The 22,526-nt window shown below is 44.6% G+C and overlaps 1 protein-coding gene across 3 annotated transcripts; it reads right to left on the minus strand.

Moving 5' to 3' along the window:
• Window positions 1-1,111: 1,111 nt before the first annotated feature.
• On the minus strand, window positions 1,112-21,450 carry LOC122542846 (N-acetyllactosaminide beta-1,3-N-acetylglucosaminyltransferase 2-like). 3 transcript variants are annotated; one of them, XM_043680937.1, is made up of 2 exons: window positions 21,090-21,450; window positions 1,112-2,942 (listed from the first exon to the last, which is right to left on the minus strand). In XM_043680937.1, the coding sequence occupies exon 2, from the start codon at window positions 2,929-2,931 to the stop codon at window positions 1,699-1,701; it is 1,233 nt and encodes a 410-aa protein (XP_043536872.1). In that variant the 5' UTR covers window positions 2,932-2,942; window positions 21,090-21,450; the 3' UTR covers window positions 1,112-1,698. The 3 variants fall into 3 exon arrangements, with proteins under 3 accessions (XP_043536872.1, XP_043536873.1, XP_043536874.1); XM_043680938.1 differs by lacking the exon at window positions 21,090-21,450 and adding an exon at window positions 13,256-13,339; XM_043680939.1 differs by lacking the exon at window positions 21,090-21,450 and adding an exon at window positions 6,324-6,459.
• Between the last annotated feature and the right edge of the window lie 1,076 nt (window positions 21,451-22,526).

Here is a 22,526-nt window from a genome sequence, read left to right on the forward strand (position 1 = left end):
AAAAACCTTCAGCAATCTCTGGTCACAGTCTGTCACTGGTTCGGTACAGTTCATCATCTGAATCTTTACAAACCAAGAAGTATTAATTTCTCCTGAGCGCAATCTCACAGATGATGAAAGCCTAGACATTGCTTTCACAACCTACCCACCACTTCTCTCTCCCTCTCAGTGCATTGGCTCTACAGCCATCTGCGTTTTGGTCATTATTGACCAAGAGGTGAAGTACAAAAGGAAACATTATTTGAGAGGGACCCATCACATAGGGAGAAATAAAATTTTTGCCTTGGTTGCACAAGGATAGAAGAGCTGGCATCAAAAACCCTTCTCAATCAAAGTAGAGTCATTTGGTTCTTTGGACAGATCATCCCTTTGAAGGCAAGAATTTCTTCACCCATCCCCAATTGCCCTTAAAATGGTGGAAAAGATTGTCTACCTGTTTTAATCACATTCTGGAATGGATCTTGAACCCAAAGCTTCAATGTCAGAGATTTCTTTGCAAACATAGATCAGACAGTGACTCTACAAAAGCCACGGTGCAGGCAGGTAAGCAAGTTCAAACCAGCCTACACTGAAGGACACAACCTTTTCAAAGGTTCTTCCTTAATCTAGTGTTTCTTTACATAGATTTGCATCCCTTAGACATCAGTTTTTATTTTTAGAAAGGGTATTTTTCACACAAACTTTATTCCTGCTTTTATTAAGTAAGTGGGAAGAACTCTCAGGCTAACTTCCAGCTTAAACCATATCACAAATGCTCTTTCCTTAGATAAAAATCACACACCGGGTTATAGTCCAACGGGTTTATTTGAAAGTACTAGCTTTTGGAGCGCTGTTTCTTCATCAGGTGGTGATCCTGTTGTGTGATTTTTAACTTTGTACGCCCCAGTCCAACACCGGTATCTCCAAATCGTTCCTTCCATATCAATCATGGTCTGATGTGGGACTCAACCTAGTGCTTCTGACAGAGAGACAGGGACACTACCACCACACAAGACCTCCCAGAAACTCTCTGTAAAAGCACAGTGCCATTTTCTTTTTTTAAAAAAAAACAATCTGTTCAGAGATGTTATGACACACCTCTGGAGCAGGTGGGATATGAATCAAGACCTCCTGGCTCAGAGTAGGGACACTATCACTGCACCACAAGAGCCCCTATACAATAACTGTGTGTTCTTCTAAGGTGTATTCTCAGGAACCTGTTAGAGGTGTTACTACACAGCTCTGCAGCAGGTAGGATTAGAGTCCAGGTTTTTTGGTTCAGAGGAACGGATACTACCACAGTGCAATAAGGCAATCCAGAACTGCCATTTATATCACACAAAGTATACATTTGTATACCATTTGCCTCCCAATTATACTCTAATTGACAGCAGAAAATGCTGCCATCTCTCTGCAGAGCAAGCAGCACTTGTAAACGTTAACATATGTGTAGGCTGACCTTTCACCAGAACCAGAAGACCTCAAGAGTATCTGATTGATACTAAAGCAGCCGTATTGATAGCTACACCTCTTGCAGCTTTTTCTTTTCCACCTTCAGCTTTCAGAGAATGGGAAATTCCTCCCATTTTCAGGAATCTTCAGCTCCACAGGGAGGAAAATGAAGTGGGAGTCAATGAGAATTTTTCAGAAAACCACTTCATGCCTGATGCTTTGGGGAAAGGATCATCCCCTTGGCAGGAAGCATGGGAGGGGCAGACACTAGCACTTGAGGTCTGGGCTGCGCAGAGCTCTCCAGAGTAGAGCCGTTTGCCTGGGGCTGCGCTGATGTACGAGGATCAGGTTGATGTGGGCGCAGGGATTATCTCGGTGCTTGGGCTCAATGTCGAATGTCTGGAAGCCAGAGTGATGCAGTAAGCTAATCTTGAGTGCCATGAAGCACATCCCAGTGAAAACATCATCAATTGGGAAGAATGGGATGTAGTGAGAGACTTTGTAGAGAGATCTGACCAGGCTCCCCGAGTACAGGAAACCCCCACCCCCAGCATAAGCTGGGTAGGCCCCATCGTAGAAGGATTTGGGAATGCTGTACTTGCTTTTCTTGTCTCGGAGTGGCGTGGCATTCAAGATGGTCTGTCCAACATAAAGTTGGCTGCTTATGTCATCGCTCAGTGATTTCAAGTATGTCACCATCACGGGCGTGTTAACGAACACGTCATCATCCCCCTTGAAGACGTACCGGACATGGGGGCAGTGGACTGTGGCCCACTTGAGGAACAGATAGTCCTTCAGGGTGAGGTTAAACAGAGTGTCTTTGAATTCCCACTGGAGGATATCCCTGTACAGCCTGTTCTCAAATTCCAGCAGCCTCCAGAGGTCGGGGCCATCGCCCACGTTGGAGGCCGAGCCCAGGAGGAAGACAGTGCGGACCTGCATTCCCTCCACGGTGCTCTCTTTACCCCAGGTCTCGCGGATGGCCTGCCTCCTCTCAAAGTTAGCGGCTACCGACTTGATCACGAGAAGCAAGAAGGTGTCACTGTCGCACTTGTCTGGCTGGTCGATCCGTTGGGGGTAGTCCTTGCAGTTCATGTAGCGCAGGAAGTCCCCGTGGGACTCAGAGAAGGAGTAGGCCTCAAGCACCTCAGGCCCCATTCCGGCTTCGATGCAGTTGGACGAGGGGCTGTAGGAGGAGGTACCGTTGAGAATCAGGCGATCGAGCAGCTGGAACATCTGGTGCTGCCTGTGGTTCCAGAAGTTGTTCTTCTCGGGGATAAATTTCTTGAAGCCGGAAGAAATGTTGACCAGAGAGATCTTACTTTCATTAGTGGCCAAGCTGGGATAGGAGACGTTTGTAGCATTCAGCCAATTATTGTGGACGTATACTCTCTGCACAAGAACTTGTATCAGGTCTTTGGAATGCCAGCTCAGAAAAATATGGAGCGTAGCAAGACCTAACACAGCCACCACTGCTAGGCGTAACTTGGAGTGTGCCATTCCCCTCTAACCTGGAATAGGAAAGCGAAAGTATTAAAACAAGGTTCTCATCCAACTGTACAATAACAATTTTTTTTTTTAAGATTACATTACAGTGTGGAAACAGGCCCTTCGGCCCAACAAGTCCACACCGACCCGCCGAAGCACAACCCACCCATTCCCCTGCATTTACCCCTTACCTAAGGCTACGGGCAATTTAGCATGGCCAATTCACCTGACCTGCACATTTTTGGACTGTGGGAGGAAACCGGAGCACCCGGAGGAAACCCACGCAGACACGGGGAGAACGTGCAAACTCCACACAGTCAGTCGCCTGAGGCGGGAATTGAACCCGGGTCTTAGGCGCTGTGAGGCAGCAGTGCTAACCACTAAATTTGAATTTATATAGCACAGTAAAGGAATTTCAATAAGCCACTCTAGGGCAAAGTCTCAGTAAAAGTGGTAGGGTTCCAAGGAATGTCTTAAAACAGGAGTGGGATTTCCAGAGCTCAGGCCCAGGCACAGCCACGAATGGAAGTGCAATGGAAAACAGAAATACTCAGGAGGCCAGGGTTACAGAACCTCCGATATCTCTGAGTGTAACAGGGCTGGAGAAGGTTACAGTGGAGGGGTTTAGTCAACACGACCAGGATGTATATCCAATCCACTCAGCATCCAATAGTACTTTAGAATGAGAGTCTAATTCATATTCGCCTTTCAGTAACTGATGATCACACTCGAGTCCAGAGGGAAGGGGAGAAGTCCTGGCTCCTGTGCCTCAGTTTTGCATTAGGAGGGTAGTTTAGGATCATACACTCCACATTGCTTAGAATTTGTAACAAATCCAACATGATCTCAACAAAATATAGGATGAAGAAATAGATGGGGAGTCATCTAGACTCAAACGTTAGTTTGCTCTCGCAAAACGGGTGCTGCCTGACCCGCTGTGAATTCCAGCATATTTTGGACATAAGGGGCTGGTCAGGGTTGATTCTGTCAAGACATTGCCTCACCCTGGCTGGATAATGGAGAACGAGGGGAACGTAGTCCCAGGAGAAGCAGTCATCCAAACCAGACTGAGTGATGGAATTTCTTCACATGAAGGATTGCAAATTCGGAATTCTCTACCCTGGGGAGCTGTGAATTCTCAGTGATTGAATATATTGAAGACATGAACTTTGTTTTAATTTGAACTACAGTCATGGCTGAAGCAGGCACAAACAGTCATGCTACAATAGTCAAATAATCTGTTTCTGTAATGTTGTTTGAGGGGCAAACCCTGTCTAGGACACCAGAGAGAAGGATACTGTGCTATTCTTCAAAATTGTATCCCAGGATCTTTTTCATCTACCACAAAGCCTTGGTCTAATGTCTCATCTGAAAAGAGAACAGGGCAGCATTCCTTCAAAGTTGAAAATGTGTTGCTGGAAAAGCGCAGCAGGTCAGGCAGCATCCAAGGAGCAGGAGAATCGACGTTTCGGGCATGAGCCCTTCTTCAGGAATCTAAGAAGGACTCATACCCGAAACGTCTATTCTCCTGCTCCTTGGATGCTGCCTGACCTGCTGCGCTTTTCCAGCAACACATTTTCAGCTCTGATCTCCAGCATCTGCAGTCCTCACTTTCTCCTCCAGCATTCCTTCAATACTGCACTGCAGTTTCAGCCTTCCTTGTGTGTTTAAGTTGTGCTGGGGTTCATGAACCTTGGAGCTTGTGAGATGATGGTGCTACAAACAGAGAGTGATATTGTTGGCTAACTGCTGGAAGTCACTGCTGAATTTTACAACTCCCAGGCTGTGCTGTCGGACTGCTGTCCAAACCTCTGCAGGTCATTGTCACTGTCACAGAATCCATTCAGGGTTAGTTAGTAGGTGGATACATATTCGGCATGGGTGGATGGGGATTGTAACATGAAAGTATTATACTTCTGTCAGGAAGCCCTGGCTGGACGGGAATGGAAGGAAAGACACAAATGGAGGGGGGGAAAGAGAGAGTGGGAGAGAGAAAGACAGACAAACAGACAGAGAGAGAGAGACACACACACAGAGCCGAATACAATATCAATCCAGAACTAAATCTCTGTGGGACCTGCTGAGTCTTGCCTCAGTCACACGGTGGCTGATAGCACAGGCCAGAACAGGAAGAATCGTTGGTGGTGAAATGAAAAGTAAATTCCTGTTGTTTCACAAAACAGCATGGCGTTTAATCAGAAGATTCCTGGGATCTGTATCAGCTAGACAGTTTTCGTTGTTTCAACAAGTGATCGCAAGCCTGATCAGCTCAGGGTGATCACACAACACTAAACAGAGTTGAAACGTGTGGCTCTAGAAAAGCACAGCAGGATTCCTGCCCAAAACGTCGACTCTCCTGCTCCTCGGATGCTGCCTGACCTGCTGTGCTTTTCCAGCACCACACTTTTCGACTCTGATCTCCAGCATCTGCAGCTTTCACTTTCTCCTACCATACATTGGATCCTGATCTGACGACATGAATCTAGCTCTTTGTTTGAGCTGGTTTTCCCAAATTTCAGCTGTTGTAACAGCATACTGCCATTAAACTATCCCAAAACATCCCAGAGCAGGGACATCACAGTGTTAGATACACAGTATAGCCTCCTCTACAACTGTCCCCATCAAACACTCCCAGGATAGAGACAGCACGGGGTTAGATACAGAGTAAAGCTCCCTCTATACTGTCCCCAGCAACACTCCCAGGACAGGGTCAGCACAGGGTTAAATACACAGTATAGCCCCCTCTACACTGTCCCCATCAAACACTCCCAGGACAGGGTCAGCACAGGGTTAGATACACAGTATAGCCCCCTCTACACTGTCCCCATCAAACACTCCAGGATAGGGACAGCACAAGGTTAGATACAGAGTAAAGCTCCCTCTATACTGTCCCCATCAAACACTCCCAGGACAGGGTCAGCACGGGGTTAGACACATAGTATAGCCCCCTCTACACTGTCCCCATCAAACACTTCCAGGACAGGATCAGCACAGGGTTAGATACAGAGTAAAGCTCCCTCTACACTGTCCCCTTCAAACATTCCCAGACAGGGACAGCATGAGTTAAATATAAAGACCATCTCCCTCATTATCGTTATTCTTCACATCCTTCCCGGAATTAAAACCACCTCCTTGCCTCCAGGGTGTTCCTGCATTTTCAGTTTACTCATTACCACAAAGTTAGCGTTTACTGCCTGTCCTTAATTGCGGTGATAGTAGGTCCGCTTTTTGGACTGGCTGTAGGCCACGTGGTGAAGATACACCCAGAAACAAGTTCCAGGAATGAATCTAACTCCCATTACCAACATCCTACCACAGGTTCACCTGGATCAGTCCTAAAACTACTGTGGCTGCACAAACACATCACACACTGAGTTCTGTGTATTCTGCAGCAAGTGACTCACCTCTTGCCCAGGGGTTCGTCACCTAGGTGACACGGCATTAGTCAGAGATGTGATGGACTAATCTCCCATTTGTCTCTCTGACAGTTGCCTTGTCCTCGGAATTTTACGCATATCTATGGGATCCCTTCCTCAGTCTTCTAAACCCTGGAGAATATAGGGCCCAAATAAAAGAATTTATAAAACTGATGAAAAATAACGAAAGAAAGAGAAACAAAGTAGAAATTAAGATGAGCACCTGGAAAGCAAAGAGGATACATGAGAGAACAAATAAAATCAAACTGCAAAAGTAAAGCATGTGAAGACTGCCAAGAGAAAGAATCATCTATCTCCAGAAACTTAATGAAGAACCTCTCAAGGGTATTTAATAAATTGAGGAGAAAGTGAGGACTGCAGATGCTGGAGATCAGAGCTGAAAATGTGTTGCTGGAAAAGCGCAGCAGGTCAGGCAGCATCCAAGGAACAGGAGAATCGACGTTTCGGGCATAAGCCCTTCTTCAGGTATCTTCTCCCGTATTTAATAAATTGGCCTTCTAAGCTCCAGTGAGTAGAGTCCCAACCTGATTAACGTTTGCTCATAAGACAATCCCTACAGGGGATCATCCTACTGAACCTTCAGTGAATGCATCCAATGAAATGATATCTTTCATTAAATAAGAGGAACTAAAACTGCTCATAATACTCCAGACAGGAACAGCACAGGAGAAAGTGAGGACTGCAAATGCTGGAGCTCACCGTCAAGAGGTGTAGTGCTGTAAAAGCACAGCAAGTCAGGCTGCATCTGAGGAGGAGGAGAATCGATGTTTCTGGCATATGCCCTTCATCAGGAATTCTCATCCCTGATGAAGGGCTTACACCCGAAACATTGATTCTCCTGCTCCTTGGATGCTGCCTGACCTGCTGTGCTTTTCCAGCAGGAATTACACTGGGTCAGACAGAGTAAAACTCCCTCTACACTGTCCCCATTACAAGTAGACCTTCACTGAATGGTCAGGACACTCATAAGGAGCAAGAGATTCTGAGCAGCAGCAGGATTGGGGAAAGGGTTAAATTATGAAGAGGAACAGGTGAATGGAAGAGGCGTTTTTGCTCTGCAGTAAAATAGGGACTTTCTAACCCAGACAATAAAAGATGACTATGGGTTTGATGCAGGGAAGCTATTTCCTCCTGTCACCTGTGGGGATTTGTAAAAGAGAATATTGAACAATGAAAATCGAAGCAAGGTTAATCTCAGGAAGCTTCCCGTCTTCACAAAACTACTCTCCGCACACAATCGCAAGGAGGAAGGGTTCAATCTCTGTCAGAGAGTTTGGGGAGATGTGTGTGTGTGTGTGTGTGTGTGTGTAGGTGGGGAATGTGAGAGAGTGGGGAATGTTCGGGGGGGTGGGGGTGGGAGGTTGAGTCTTAATTGAGCAGTAGAACAAGTTCACTGCCTTAAGGGACTGAAAGAACTCCACATTCTGACTGTAATATTTCACATCAATTGGGCCAGGAGATGGTGAATGCCAAGATCTGATTACAGGCATCCTGGAATTCCTAAAGGTGTTAGAAACTGAAGCTGCAGAAAATTAATTCCGTTATCAAATCTAACATTGGGCACAGCATTAGGGAGTGGTCAATTTAGCAGACTTACATTCAATAAGTAAAGTGACACATAACCCTGGTAATAGCCGGTAAAGGTCTGTGTCAGCCCTGAAGACTAAACAGCGCACACAGAACAATTGAGTCATTTCAGACCAGTTTGTCAGCTGTGGTGAACTCATAGCATTCTTACCTCTGAATCACAGAGTCGTGGTTCAAACCCCACTCCAGGGCTTGATGTATATAAAAAGCAAGGCATTTTCAAATTTTGTCTTATCACTTCATTGTTCAAAGTGTTGTCTTTCAGGTGGTACATCAGACCATCCCCTGGTGCTATTTCCAAGGACAACAGTTATCCCCATTGTATGTCCCAGTATTAATGCCTCACCCAAAATACAGGTCATCCCATTGTTTTGTTATTAATGTGGTTAATAATGATGGCAGAATGGGGAAGTTAGTCTGTGACACTGATATAACTAAACTCGAAGAGTCAGCCCTTCACGCACCAACTCAAGAGTCTACAACAAAACTGATCGCAGTTCTATGGTGAGGGGTCAGCCATTTAGGATTGAGAGCATGAGAAATATCTTCACTTAGTTTGTGAATCACAGACATGTTCCACCAAAGCAGTTAATGAGTTTATATTTAAGAACACAAATCTATGGGACTGTTCCTTCAATGTTCTTGTGGACGCTAAAGGAATCAAGTGGATCCCTCACAAAGGGAAGCGAGAGCTGGGACATAAAATTGGAGAACATCCTATGGGTTACCATTGACTAGAACAATGGGAGTAGCAATTTGAATACCATGGCTACAAGAGCAGATCATGGTCTGGGAATCTTGCTGTGAGTAACTCACCTCTCGACTCCGGAGTGTGATGGAACACTCCCCACTTGTCTGGATGGGGGCAGCTCCAATAACACTCAAGAAGCTCGACACCATCCAGGACAAAGCAGCCCCCGCTTGAGTGACATCATATTCACTACTTTCAAGATTCATTGCGTCCACGAAGTTATGCTCAGTAGCAGATACAAGATGCACTGCAGTATTTTACCAGGACTCTTTCAACAGAAACCACCAAACCCACAACTTTGCCATCTACGACAACAGACACATGGGGACACCACCCCATACAAGTGCTCTACCCTAATGGACAGTGCAGTTCAATAAGACAGTTCACCACCAACTACTGTACTCAACAGCAAATAAAGATGGGCAATAAATGTTGGCCCTCGCTGCTAACACCCATATTCTGAAAAACAGAATTCAGATATTAATTGCATTCCATTATGACCATGAGTGGAGAGCAGATAGCACTTTAATTACAAGCAGCAGGAAGCTGTGATGATGAACACAAGCTAACTGTGATGAGAGATATGATAGTGCTCATTATGGGAGTTAGCATGACACAGAAGCCATTCAACCCATTGAGTCCATGCTAGTCCAACGACGATGGGAGAAAAGACAGACAGACTGGCGTTGCTGGATGAGAATTCTCTCCCCTCGCAAAACTTCAGTTTTTCACTTCGCGATGACACTCCTGCTTAAACCTCTCAATAGCTTCATCCCTCCCTTAATTCTAACTTGATTCATATAGAATTATAGAATTGCTACAGTGTGGAAGCAGGCCATTCAGCCCATTGAGTCCACACCAAAGAACATCCCACTCAGAGCCCCCCTCCCTCCCCAACATCCCTGTAACCCTGCATTCCACAAGACTAATCAACCTAACCTGTGCATTCCTGGACACCACGGGCAATTTCCCATGACCTGATGGTCTGCATCCCAAAGTACTTAAGGAGGTGGCTCTAGAAATCGTGGATGCATTGGTAATCGTTTTCCAATATTCTATCAATTCAGGATCAGTTCCTGCAGATTGGAGGGTGACTAATGTTGTCCCATTTTTCAAAAAGGGACAGAGAGAGAAAACAGGGAAATATAGACCAGTTAGCCTGACCTCAGTGGTGGGAAAGATGCTGGAGTCAATTATAAAAGATGAAATTACAACTCATTTGGATAGCAGTAACAGGGTAGGTTAGAGTCAGCATGGATTTACGAAGGGGAAGTTGTGCTTGACTAATCTTCTGGAATTTTTTGAGGATGTAACTCTGAAGATGGACAAGGGATAGCCAGTGGATGTAGTGTACCTGGACTTTCAGAAAACCTAAAGTCCCATATAGGAGATTAGTAAGCAAAATTAGGGCACGTGGTAATGGGGTCAAAATACTGACTTGGATTGAAAATTGGCTGGCTGACAGGAAGCAAATAGTAGTGATAAATGGCTCCCTTTCGGAATGGCAGGCAGTGACCAGTGGTGTACCACAAGGTTCAGTGCTGGGACCGCAGCTGTTTACAATATACATTAATGATACAGATGACGGTATTAAAAGTAACATTAGCAAATTTAGTGATGACACGAAGCTGGGTGGCAGGGTAAAATGTGAGGAGGATGTTATGAGAATACAGGGTGACTTCGTCAGGCTAGATGAGTGGACAGATGCATGGCAGTTGCAGTTTAATGTGCATAAATGTGTGGTTATCCACTTTGGTGGCAAGAACAGGAAGGCAGATTACTATCTAAAAGGAGTCAAGTTAGGTAAAGGGGAAGTGCAATGAGATCTAGGTGTTCTTGTACATCAGTCAATGAAAGCAAGCATGCAGGTACTGCAGGCAGTGAAAAAAGCTAATAGCATGCTGGCCTTCATAATAAGAGGAACTGAGTATAGAAGCAAAGAGGTCCTTCTGCAGCTGTAGAGGGCCCTGGTGAGACTGCACCTGGAATATTGTGCACAGTTTTGGTCTCCAAATTTGAGGAAGGATATTCTGGCTATTGAGGGAGTGCAGCGTAGGTTCACGAAGTCAATTTCCAGAATGTTGAAAGATTGGAGTGACTGGGCTTGCATACACTTGAGTTTAGAAGGATGAGAGGGGATCTGATTGAGACGTATAAGATTAATAAAGGATTGGACATTCTGGAGGCAGGAAACATATTTCCGTTGATGGGCGAGTCCAGAACCGGGGGACACAGTTTAAAAATAAGGGGTAGGCCGTTTAGAACAGAGGTAAAAACAGGTAAAAACAGTTTAGAACAGACTTGAGGAGAAACTTCTTCACCCAGAGAGTGTTGGTTATATGGAATGCTCTGCCCCAGAAGGCTGTGGAGGCCAAGTCTCTGGTTACTTTCAAGAAAGAGATGGATACAGCTCTTAGAGATAGTGGAATCAAGGGTTATGGGGATAAGGCAGGGACAGGATACTGATTGTGGATGATCAGCCATGATCATAATGAATGGTAGTGCTGGCTCGAAGGGTCAAATGGGCTACTCTTGCACCTATTGACTATTGTCTATTGACCAGTCCACCTAACCTGCACATCTTTGGACTGTGGGAGGAAACCCACACAGACAATGTGCAAACTTCACACAGACAGTTGCCAGAGGCTGGAATTGAACCTGGGTCCCTGGCGCTTTGAGCCAGCAATGCTAACCACGGAGGTATCATGCCGCCAATATAATTTGAGTACATTACATGATCATCGAAACAAAAGGTAACATTTACATGAGATGCAGACTGAGTCAGCTTTTAATACTGTGTGTGATTCACCATATTCAAAATGACAGTTCATATTTATTCATTAGTCATGACATGTTGACACACTCTACACTACAGGCCAAAGGATTTTTTATTACAGTTTCCAATCCTTAGCTCCTACATCCCTACCTTGATTCTTTACTCCTTTAAAACTTTCTAACAATTGGTATACCTGTTCCCAACACAGACTGTGTTTTATACCCAATTCCCACCAGTGTGTCCCACATTAACCTGAATGCTATGAGTCAGGAAGTCAGACTACCCTCACTCTGCCAAGACTTGTTTTGAACTCATTTGGAGACCATCCAGACAATTTTGTAGCTGCAAGTCAGCACTCTCTGATGTTGCAGCATTCCCCTAGTTAGCTGGGATTATGCGGGACCCTTCCAGCAGACACCTTGGGGGAACTGTTACAAACGACCTTTGGTGCCTGCACCATTTTGATGGGAACATCCACTGGTCAGGTAAGAGGAGAGATAGGCCATTCAGCTCTTTGAAACTTCTCACCCATTTAATTAAATGAAAGCCGCTATATTCTCAGTCTCCCTTTCCATTCGTACCACTGTAAAAAGGAACTATTGATTTCAATCTTGAAAGTTTCAATTGGCTCTCAGCAACCAGAGCCTGAGAGAAAGTTTTGCATTCTTCCACTGAAAGAAAATTCTTGATTTCACCGTTAAGTAGCTGAATTTTAAGACTGTTACTAAAGGAAATTGTTCCTCTATACCTACCCTATTGAAAATCTTTAATGGATTACGTCTTGGTATTAATATAAGATTTAGGTTCAAAATTTAGGTGTTCCATCACTGTAACCCATTCTAGCCCCATGAGGCTAACATGCCAGGATTCCAGATAGGGTATGGTCAAGGATCTCTGGAATGGAGGCACACAAAGTAAAGTCCAATACTTAGCTTCCTAGCATGGCTTTTACATCTGTCCACTAACGTTTAGCAATGAATGCACACAGACATCTAAATCGCTGCTCCTGCACAACTCCAAGCATTAAGAAAATATTCCTATTTCTCCTTCTTGAATCCCAGTTGGATGACGTAACCCTTCTCCACTTTGGATGCTGGCTCCTATAGTTTTGGCCATTCACTTAATCTGTGGGTGCCCCTCTTGTCACTTAATGCTCCCTGCCCCTACTTTACTGTATTCTACAACTTTGCAGTAGGAAATAGAATTTGCACATCCACGTCATTAATGGACATGGCAGATTGTTGAGGCCGCTGTTCACCTTTCTCAGAAACCTTATAGATTGCATCCCACCTCTTGCAGAACGTGGACCTTTCCCACACTCTCAATTTCTACTCTCCAATAGTGTGTACTATCATTTGGTCTTCTCTGCAAAACCTTATCAAGAGTTTTCTGGAGGTGAGGCCTGTGACCTGTGGTGTTCCACAGGGATTGGTGCTGGGTTCACTTTTGTTTGTCATTTCTATAAATAATTTAGATAAGAGGTACGGTTAGTAAGTTCAGGGATGACACCAAAATTGGCGGTATAGTGGACAGTGAAGAAGGTCAGCTAAGATTATCAAAGAGATCTTGATCAATTGGGTCAATGGGCTGAAGAGTGGCAGACGGGAGTTTAATTTGGAGAGGTATTGCATTTTGGTAAAACAAACAAGGACAGGACTTATACATTAAATGTAGGGCCCTGGGTAGTGTTGTAGAACAGAGAGACCTAGGGGTGCAAGTACATAGTTCTTTGACATTTGTATCACATACACACAGGACAGATAAGAAGATGCTTATCACACTTGCCTTCATTGCTCAGATCTTTTGAGCACAGGAGTTAGGATATCATTGTTGAGGTTGTACAGGACATTGGGTGCGACCTTTTCTGGAGTACTGTGTCCAGTTCTGATCGCCCTGTTATCGTAGGGATTTTATTAAACTGGAGAGGATACAAAAAAGATTTACCAGGGTGTTACCAGGAATGGAGGGTTTAAGTTAAAAGATAGGCTGGGACCTTTTCTCACTGGAGCGGAGGAGGTTAAGGGGTGACCTTATAGAGTTTTGTAAAATCATGAGGGGTATAAATAAGGTGAATGGCAGGCATCTTTTCCCAAGGGTGGGGGATTTCAAGACTAGGTGGCATATTTTTAAGGTGAGAAGAGAAAGGTTTAAAAAAGACATAAGGAGCAATTTTTTATTTTACATAGACAATGTTCCATGAGTGGAATGAACTTCCAGAGGAAGTGGTGGATATGGTACAGTTACAACATTTAAAAGACTTTTGGATAAGTACATGAATAGGAAAGCTTTGGAGGGATATGGGCCAAGTGCAGGCAGGTGGGACTAGTTTATTTTGGGATTATGGTCGGCTTTGACGAGTTGGACTGAAGAGTCTGTTTCTGAGCTGTATGACTCCACATCTGTTTAAACGCGCCTCTCTCCATGCTGCCAATTGTCTCCCTAAATAGGTCAACTAGGTTAATCAACTAGATTAACTAGACCTATACTTTGCGATTTCACATTGACTCCCTCTGGTCAGATCACACTAATTGATGTACATACTCACTCACTCTGACCCTGATTATAATAGATTCCAATGATCTCCCTAAAGTTGACATGAACTTACAAATTCACTTCTTTCTTTCTCACACTTCTTAAATTACAATAGATAATTTCAGGATCTGCAGTTTTGAAAAATTAAGACTTACATCTCTGAAGTTCTTTGCATTCCATTTTGTTAATGCCCTGGTGTTGAAACTAGCAAGACACGAGATCTGACTTTCTGAAACTACATTATTTATACCATTACTATCTTTTAAAAATCTTACAACCGTAAAGCTTTTCTTTTATATTTGTTCCTGGTATGTGGATGTCACTGATTAAACCAGATTATTATCCATCCTGAGTCACACAGAAGGCAGCTAAGAGTCAACGACCTTGCTGTGTCTGGGCAATGATGACAGATTTCTTTCACTGAAGGACATGAGGGAACCAGATGGGTTTTTCTGACAACGGACAATGGTCGTCTTTCGACCAGCTTTTTGTTCCATATATTTAGTGAATTCAAATTTCACCATTTAACATGGTGAGTTTCAAATCTTTGTCCCCTTAACTAAATCCACAAAATTTCTTGTGCAGATTATATTGTATCAGTTTTCCTCACTGTGAAAATCGACACAAAGTTTGCATCTAACCAATCCATTATGGCTGTAACTACATCAACCGTCAACCCACCCAAATATCCCTTTAGTGCTTGCGTTCTCATCATCAACAATATTTTTTTATTCAGAAGAGGGTTGTCAAGGTTTGCAAATTGCAGCTATGAAGCAAGATTGGACAGGCCAGCACTATTTCCCTTTGAACAGAAGAGACAAGGAGTGGTGGCTGAGTGGAGGTTTACAATATCTTTTGAGGGACTTGGACAGAAGGGAGAGCAAAAACCTCTTGCCCATGGCAGAGGGGTCAATTACCAGTGGACACAGCTTGGCAGAAAAATAAGAGAGAACATGAGAAACATTGTTTTTGCCCAGACAGCTGTGGGTGGTCTGCAATCTGCTGCCTAGTTTGGTGGTTGAGACAGGAACTCTCAAACAATTTTAGAGGGACTTGGTACTGCACCTGAAGTTCTGAAACCTGCGAGGCTACAGACCAAGGGCCGGGAAGTGGGATTGGAATGGGAGGCTAGCTTATTCTGCTGCCACAGGCAAGCTGGCCTCTTTCGGTATTGTAACTTTCCTAGATACCTACACTTTAAAGCTCCCAATAGATTTTCCTGCCCCCTCATCACTGGCTCGTGCGTGGAATGAAATGCCAGAGGAAGTAGTAGATGCAGGTACAGTTCCAACATTTAAAATAAATTTCGATCAGTCCATGGATAGGAAAGGTTTAGAAGGATACGGGCCAAACTCGGGCAAATGGGACTTGTTTAGTTTGGGAAATGTGGTCGGCACGGACAAGTTGGACTAAAGGGTCTGTTACTGTGCTGTGTGACTTGATGATGATGATGATGGCATTCCTTTTCTTATTTCTTACATCTACGTATCATTTATGACTTCTAGTAATTGTCACACACGTTGGGATTTCAGGGTCGTCTGAATTGATGTGAATATTTTAATTCTGGTTTGGCACTACCTTTATGACACAAGTAGAGCCATTGCCTTTCAGGGATATCATACATTGTTTTACGTTATACACTTGGTCTTAGCCTCTGAACATCCCTTTCTAACGCACTGGTCTCTCTCTGTCCTCCTGCTGTTCTTCCTTTTAAGATACTTCTCAAAATCTACCATTTTGACCAAACGTTAGGTGATCTGACATTATGTGGCTCCATGTTTCAATCATTTCTAATTACTCAACCTTTTTTGCGCATGTTATGACACAGTTCCAGGCACTTGAACCAACACCTACTGATCAGAGGCACTGTACCACAACAGCCCTTCAAATGTTGTTTTACAATATTCCTATGAAGCATATGCTATTCGGTGAAAAGACACCATTTAGAAATAAAAATTGTTGCTCTGTTCTCATTGCTTGCTGTGGAGATTTGCAGATTTAGGGGGAAAGGTGATGGTCTAGTTGTATAAGTATTAGACTTTTTATGCAGAGACTCAGGTACTGTTCTCAGGATCCGGAATCATACCCTGTACGGCAGATTTTGAATTCAATAAAATTCTGTAAGTCATAGAGATGTACAGCATGGAAACAGACCCTTCGGTCCAACCCGTCCATGCTGACCAGATATCCCAACCCAATCTAGTCCCACCTGCTAGCACCCAGCCCATATTCCTCCAAACCCTTCCTATTCATATACCCATCCAAATACCTTTTAAATGTTGCAATTGTACCAGCCTCCACCACATCTTCTGGCAGCTCATTCCATACCCATACCACCCTCTGCATGAAAATGTTGCCCCTTAGGTCTCTTTTATATCTTTCCCCTCTCACCCTAAACCTATGCCCTCTAGTTCTAGACTCCCTGACCCCATGCCCCTCGTACTTTTTTAAACCTCTATAAGGTCACCCCTCAGCCTCTGACGCTCCAGGGAAAACAGCCCCAGCCTATTCAGCCTTTCCCTTTAAATCAAACCCTCCAACTCTGGCAACATCCTTGTAAATCTTTTCTGAACTCTTTCAAGTTTCACAACATCTTTCCGATAGGTATAAGGGTCTAATGATGACCGTGAAACCATTGTCGAGAAAAAAGCCCACCTGGTTCACTAATGGGTGGTCTTAGGGAAGTCCTTTTGGGGAAGGCTCTCTGTCATTCTCACCCAGTTCTGGTCTGCATGTGATTCTGACTCCTAACTGTCTCACTGGGCAATTAGGGATGAGCAATAAATGTTGGCCTAGCCAGTGAATAAAGTTTAAAAAAAACCTCAACAATATAGGGTGACAGAATGGCTTAGTGGTTAGCACTGCTACCTCAGAGTGCCAGGGACCTGGGTTCGGTTCCAGCCTCAGGCGACTGTCTGTGTGGAGTTTGCATGTTTTCCCCGTGTCTACGTGGGTTTCCTCCCCCAGTCCAAAGATGTGCAGGTTAAGTAGATTGGCCATGTTAAATTGCCCATAATGACTAGGGATGTGCTGGTGGATTAGCCATGGGGAATGCAGGGATAGGGGAGGGGAGGTTGGGTCTGGGTGAGATGCTCTTTGGAGGGTTGGTGTGGGCTGGATGGCCTGCTTCCACACTGTAGAGATTCTATGGTTCTATGAAAATTCAGCCTGGTGAACTCTGATCCACTTTATTTTGTAGTTTAATTCTAAAATCAGACCTCATATTAAATTCAATGATATTATGGTTACTGTTTGCAAGAGAGTCCCCCGACTTCAGATTGTTAATGAACTCTTCTGCCCAGTCTGGTGACAACTCTGTGCTAAAATTCCCTCCTATCTTCCTATTCAAATGATTCCATGTCCCTCCCTGTCTCTGTCAACTTGTTCAGCTCAAAAGTCCCCAGCTATCTCTGCACACCTCCATTTCAAGCCTCCTGTACAATCGCTCCACCATCGGCAGCCACACCTTTGGCTGACTAGACTCATTGAAACCAAGCAAATAGGAGCAGGAGTAGGCCAATCGGCCCATTGAACCTGCTGCACCATTCAGTGTGATCACAGCTGATCAAGTCCTTTCCAAATCCCTGTCTCTTAGTGTCTAAAACACTCCACCTCTTTGTCAAAACTTTTATTCATCAGTCCCATTGTCTTGCATTGCTTCATGCCGTTTCTTTGTCTGATTATGCCCCTGTGAAGTTCCAAAAAGACATTTGACAACATGAAAGGTGCTTTATAAATGCAATTTGCTGTTGTACCTGTTTATTACTCATCACTAAATCCAGCATGACTGGATTTCTTATGAATCCTAAAATATTGTCCTGGAAAATTGCTCCAATAATTAATTACAGTGAACACACTAACAACAGAGTTGCTCGGGTACACGGTTAAAAACATATCCCAGGGTGCTTAATACTTTCAGCATGAACAGAAATCCTATTTACTTATGTCGGTTGCCATAGTGATAAAATGGGCACCCTTAAGAGGTGGACAAAAGGAGAGAACCCCAGCTTCTGTCCTAGTCTGGGCTCTGGGTGAGGGTCAGTGCTCTAGTTCCATCAGGCTTTGATCTGAGAGAGACAATCTCCTCCAGGATTGGGAGAGAATCATAGCTGTAAGTGTTGCTCTTTTTTTTTTTGAGGGTCTTTTCAATACTGAAGCTGATTTCCTTGATTCCTTGGAGCAGAAATTCCTGTTGTTACAAGTTTTGGCTTTGTTCTTGGAACTTTACAAAAAAATTAATAAAATCATGAGGGACTTGGAAAGCACGAATTGCCAAGGAGAGGGGAAAGGTTTAAAAGGGACCTAAGGGACAACCTTTTCACGCAGAGGGTGGTGAGTGTATGGAATGAGCTGCCAGAGGAGGTGGTGGAGGCTGGTACAAATACAACATTTAAAAGGCACCTGGATGCTATATGAATAGGAAGGGTTTAGAGGGATATGGGCCAAATGCTGGCAAATGGGATTAGATTAATTTAGGATATCTGGTCAGCATTGATGAGTTGGATCTAAGAGTCTGTTTCCGTGCTGTACATCTTTATGTTTGGATTTACTCCAGCCCAGATCCACACTTGTCCTGGCTCCTTACAAAAGTGGAAGGCATAGGATTAAAGTAAAAGGGGGTAAGTTTAAAGGAGAGGCAGTTTTTTTTTTTACACAGAAGGTAGCTAAGTGCCTGGAGTGGTTGCCAGAGATGGTAGAAGCAGATACAATCACAATGTTTAAGAGACATCTTGACAGAGACATGAAAAGACAGGGAGTAGAAGGATACGGCTTGCATAAAGGCAAGAGGTCTTTAGATTTAGAAAGAAGTCATGTGTTGGCACAGGCTTGGTGGGTTGAATGGCCTGCTCCTGTACTGTTCTTTGATAGTGCTGTTGAATTGGCAACAAACAAGGAAATTTGACCTCTCCCAAATGTGGGATTATAACAGGAACTGCTGCCTCACAGCGCTAGAGACCTGGGTTCAATTCCCACCTCAGGCAAATGTCTGTGTGGAGTTTGCTCGTTCTCCCCGTGTCTGTGTGGGTTTCCTCCGGGTGCTCTGGTTTTCTCCCACAGTCCAAAAATGTTTCCACACTGTAAGTAATCTAATCTAATCTAATCTAGTCTGTGTGTGTTTCTTCCGGGTGCTCTGGTTTCCTCCCAAAGTCCAAAAAATGTGCAGGTTAGGGTGAATTGGCCACGCTAAATTGCCCATAGTGTTAGGTGAAGGGGTAAATGCAGGGGAATGGGTTTGGGTGGGTTGCTCTCCGGAGGGTCAATGTGGTCTTGTTGGGCCGAAGGGCCTGTTTCCACACTGTAAGTAATCCAATCTAATAGAAACTGTCTGATCTAAATATTCTTCCTGCTCTTACACGACCCATTTCTTTCACCCATCACCAGTGGCTCATCATTTCAACACGAATCCCCTCTCTTAAGATCTCCCTTTCTAAAGTCAGACATTTGATGAAGCCATTAATTGCGTTGCATCCCACGGCATCCAATCTTTGACTTTCTGCACTCCTCTGGAGTCTGATTTTTTTAAAAAGAAAGGCACTATACAAATGCAGGTATAAAGGCAAAATATTGCAGATGCTGGAAATCTGAAAAAAACATTTGGAGAAACTCAGCCAGTCTGGTAGCATCAGTGGAGAAAGTGAGGACTGCAGATGCTGGAGACCAGAGTTGAAAAATGTGGTGCTGGAAAAACACAGCGGGCCAGGCAGCATCTGAGGAGCAGAAGAATCAACGTTTCGGGCTTCTTCAGGAATGAGGCTGGTGTGCCAAGCGGGCTGAGATAAAGGGTAGGGGGAAGGAATTTGGGGTAGCATCTGTGGGCAGAGAGAGAATCAGTTTAGGTTAGGTTAGGTTAGGTTAGATTAGATTAGATTAGATTAGATTACTTAGTGTGGAAACAGGCCCTTCGGCCCAACAAGTCCAAACCGACCCTCCGAAGCGCAACCCACCCAGACCCATTCCCCTACATTTACCCCTTCACCTAACACTACGGGCAATTTAGCATGGCCAATTCACTAAAGCTGCACATCTTTGGACTGTGGTTAAAGTACCAAGTCCAACAATCCTTCTCCAGTGCACCTTACTTCTGAAGTAGAGTCATATTGGACTGGAGGCATTAACATTGTCTGTCTGTCTCTCTCTCTCTCACTCACACACACACACACATACACATACATACATGCTGCCAGACCTGCTGAGTTTCTCCATCCCTTCCTGTGTTTCATAGAATTCCAACAGTATGGAAGAGGCCATTCGATCCTTAGATACCACACCGACTGTCTAAAGAAGCTAGGTAAAAACAAGGACTGCAGATGCTGGAAACCAGAGTTTAGATCAGAGTGTTGCTGGAAAAGCACAGCTGGTCAGGCAGCATCCGAGGAGCAGGAAAATCAAGGTTTCGGGCAAAAGCCCTTCATCAGGAAGCTTCCCACCCTATACCAGTAACCCCTGTTTATTTTGTACAAATAAAAGTGCTTGTTTCAACTCTTTATCGGATAGCCTTTTTACACTCAGGGGTTAACCTCTCTGCCTTTCAGTAGCGCCTTGTGACAAAAACATTCGGTTTTTAAACAACATCCCCCAGACTTCCCTTGAAATCCAAGTCCCTCAGTTTCACCTATCAGCACAGGAATCCTCCTGCCCTTTCTTCCTCTGAAATAAACCTTCCCAGGATCTGTGTGTGTGTGAGAGTGAGAGAGAGTGTGTGTGTGTGTGAGAGTGTGTGTGTGTGTGAGAGTGAGTGAGTGAGTGAGTGAGAGAGAACAAAGAAATGAAGGCGAACGAAAGACAGAAAAGGGGGGGGGGAAGGTTAGGGTGTTAGAGGAGACAATCCACAACAGAGAGGGGGTGGACCATAACTTTTGACGATGTCTGAAGAATTATTGGAAAACACATCAGGAAACTGCCTGCTCTTTATCTACACCTTGACTGCTCCCGCTCCCAAACAACAAAGGGTTTTTTTTTTTAAATATATACACTGCACAGAAGTTATTCGTATTGCAAAGGGGAAGGGTCTTTTTTCCCCTTAGCCCATGACATAACTCCCCCTCCCCTGCAGCAACCACACCCTGGATATACAAAGGCTTCTTGCCTGGTCACATCAGTGAATCCTTGGCTCTCTCCGCCTGTCGAGTCCGCTCACACACGAGGCATGGGTTTTCTCCTCCAGTCTCCTGTCCCGCTCTCAGTGTGCCCCTCTCTGCCGCTGGGAATGACACTCAGGGTGGGCAAAGGGAGCAGAAGCAAGTGAAGTCTCTCTCACACACACACACATCCAGCTGGAGGGACTATACACAAAAGGAATGCATCTGCTATTTTTGTCTGTCCCTTAGCGCCGAAATCCCGGTCCACTCCAGCTCAGTTCCTCTCGACTCTGAAAAGCCTGCTTCCTCCAAAAGCCAGCAGCTAAGGCTTTCTTATCTTAAACTCCGCCTATTAATGGATTTGACAACCTCTAGTGTTCAGGTAACGGTTGTACTATTCTGTTACATAGCTCGACTGCTTCCGCATCACAAGCCATGGACTTATATGGGGTTTTTTTTAAAGAAAAAGCCACTCAAGTTGTTCCCAACTATTCTTAATTGATTCATAGAGTGCTTCAGCCTCTGCAGAATCTGCATATTTACTTGTGTGTTCTCAGGAGTCCATACCTGTGTGTTGGTGTCTAAATAACTCAAGTTCATAATCCAAACTGACAGTGCCAGAATGGGGTGGAGGTGCCAGTTCATAATCCAAGACCACCTCTGTCCTCACAATGTGGAGGTACCCGGGTTGGACTGGGGTGGACAAAGTCAGAATGGTTATAGTCCAACAGGTTTATTTGAAATCCCAAGCTTTCAGAGAGTAGCCTGTTTGTAAGGTGAAGGGGCAGTGCTCCAAAAGCTGGTGATTTCAAATAAACCTTTTGGACTATAACATAGTATCGTGTGACTTCTGCCCTCGGGTCAGCACTGCTGCCTCACAGCGCCAGGGACACAGGTTCGATTCCACCCTCGGGCGACTGTGTGGAATTTGCACATTGTCCCCACATCTGCACGGGCTTGCTCCAGTTTCTTCCCACAGTCGCAAAGATGTGCAGGGTAGCTAGATTGGCTATGTTAAATTACCCCATAATGCCCAGGGATGTGCAGGCTTGGCAGGTTAATCGTGGGAAATGCAGGGTTATAGGGATGGGTTGGGTCGAGGTGGAATGGTCTCTGGAGGTTTGAATGGCATATTTCCATACTGAAGGGATTCTATGTGAGAGACTGGGGCAAGGATAGGCAAATAAGGCTGGCCCATCATTCAAACATAGATCCTCTGTGGCCCTAACTCCTGTCTCAAACCTGGCCTCTCGAGAGAAGGTTAAAAATCTTTACAGCACTATTTCAATGTTAATCCTTCTAGCAGCATCAGCAAAAAGAGATTATCTGAATGTGATCACATTGTGGGAGCTTGCTGTGCCAAAATTGGCAACTTTGACTCAGGGATTGCTGTAGGTAAAAAAGTGCACTGGACAAGCATGAAATATTGATGTTCTTCTGAGTTT

The sequence above is a fragment of the Chiloscyllium plagiosum genome, chromosome 41, assembly GCF_004010195.1.
Source record: "Chiloscyllium plagiosum isolate BGI_BamShark_2017 chromosome 41, ASM401019v2, whole genome shotgun sequence".
Lineage (NCBI taxonomy): Eukaryota > Metazoa > Chordata > Chondrichthyes > Orectolobiformes > Hemiscylliidae > Chiloscyllium > Chiloscyllium plagiosum.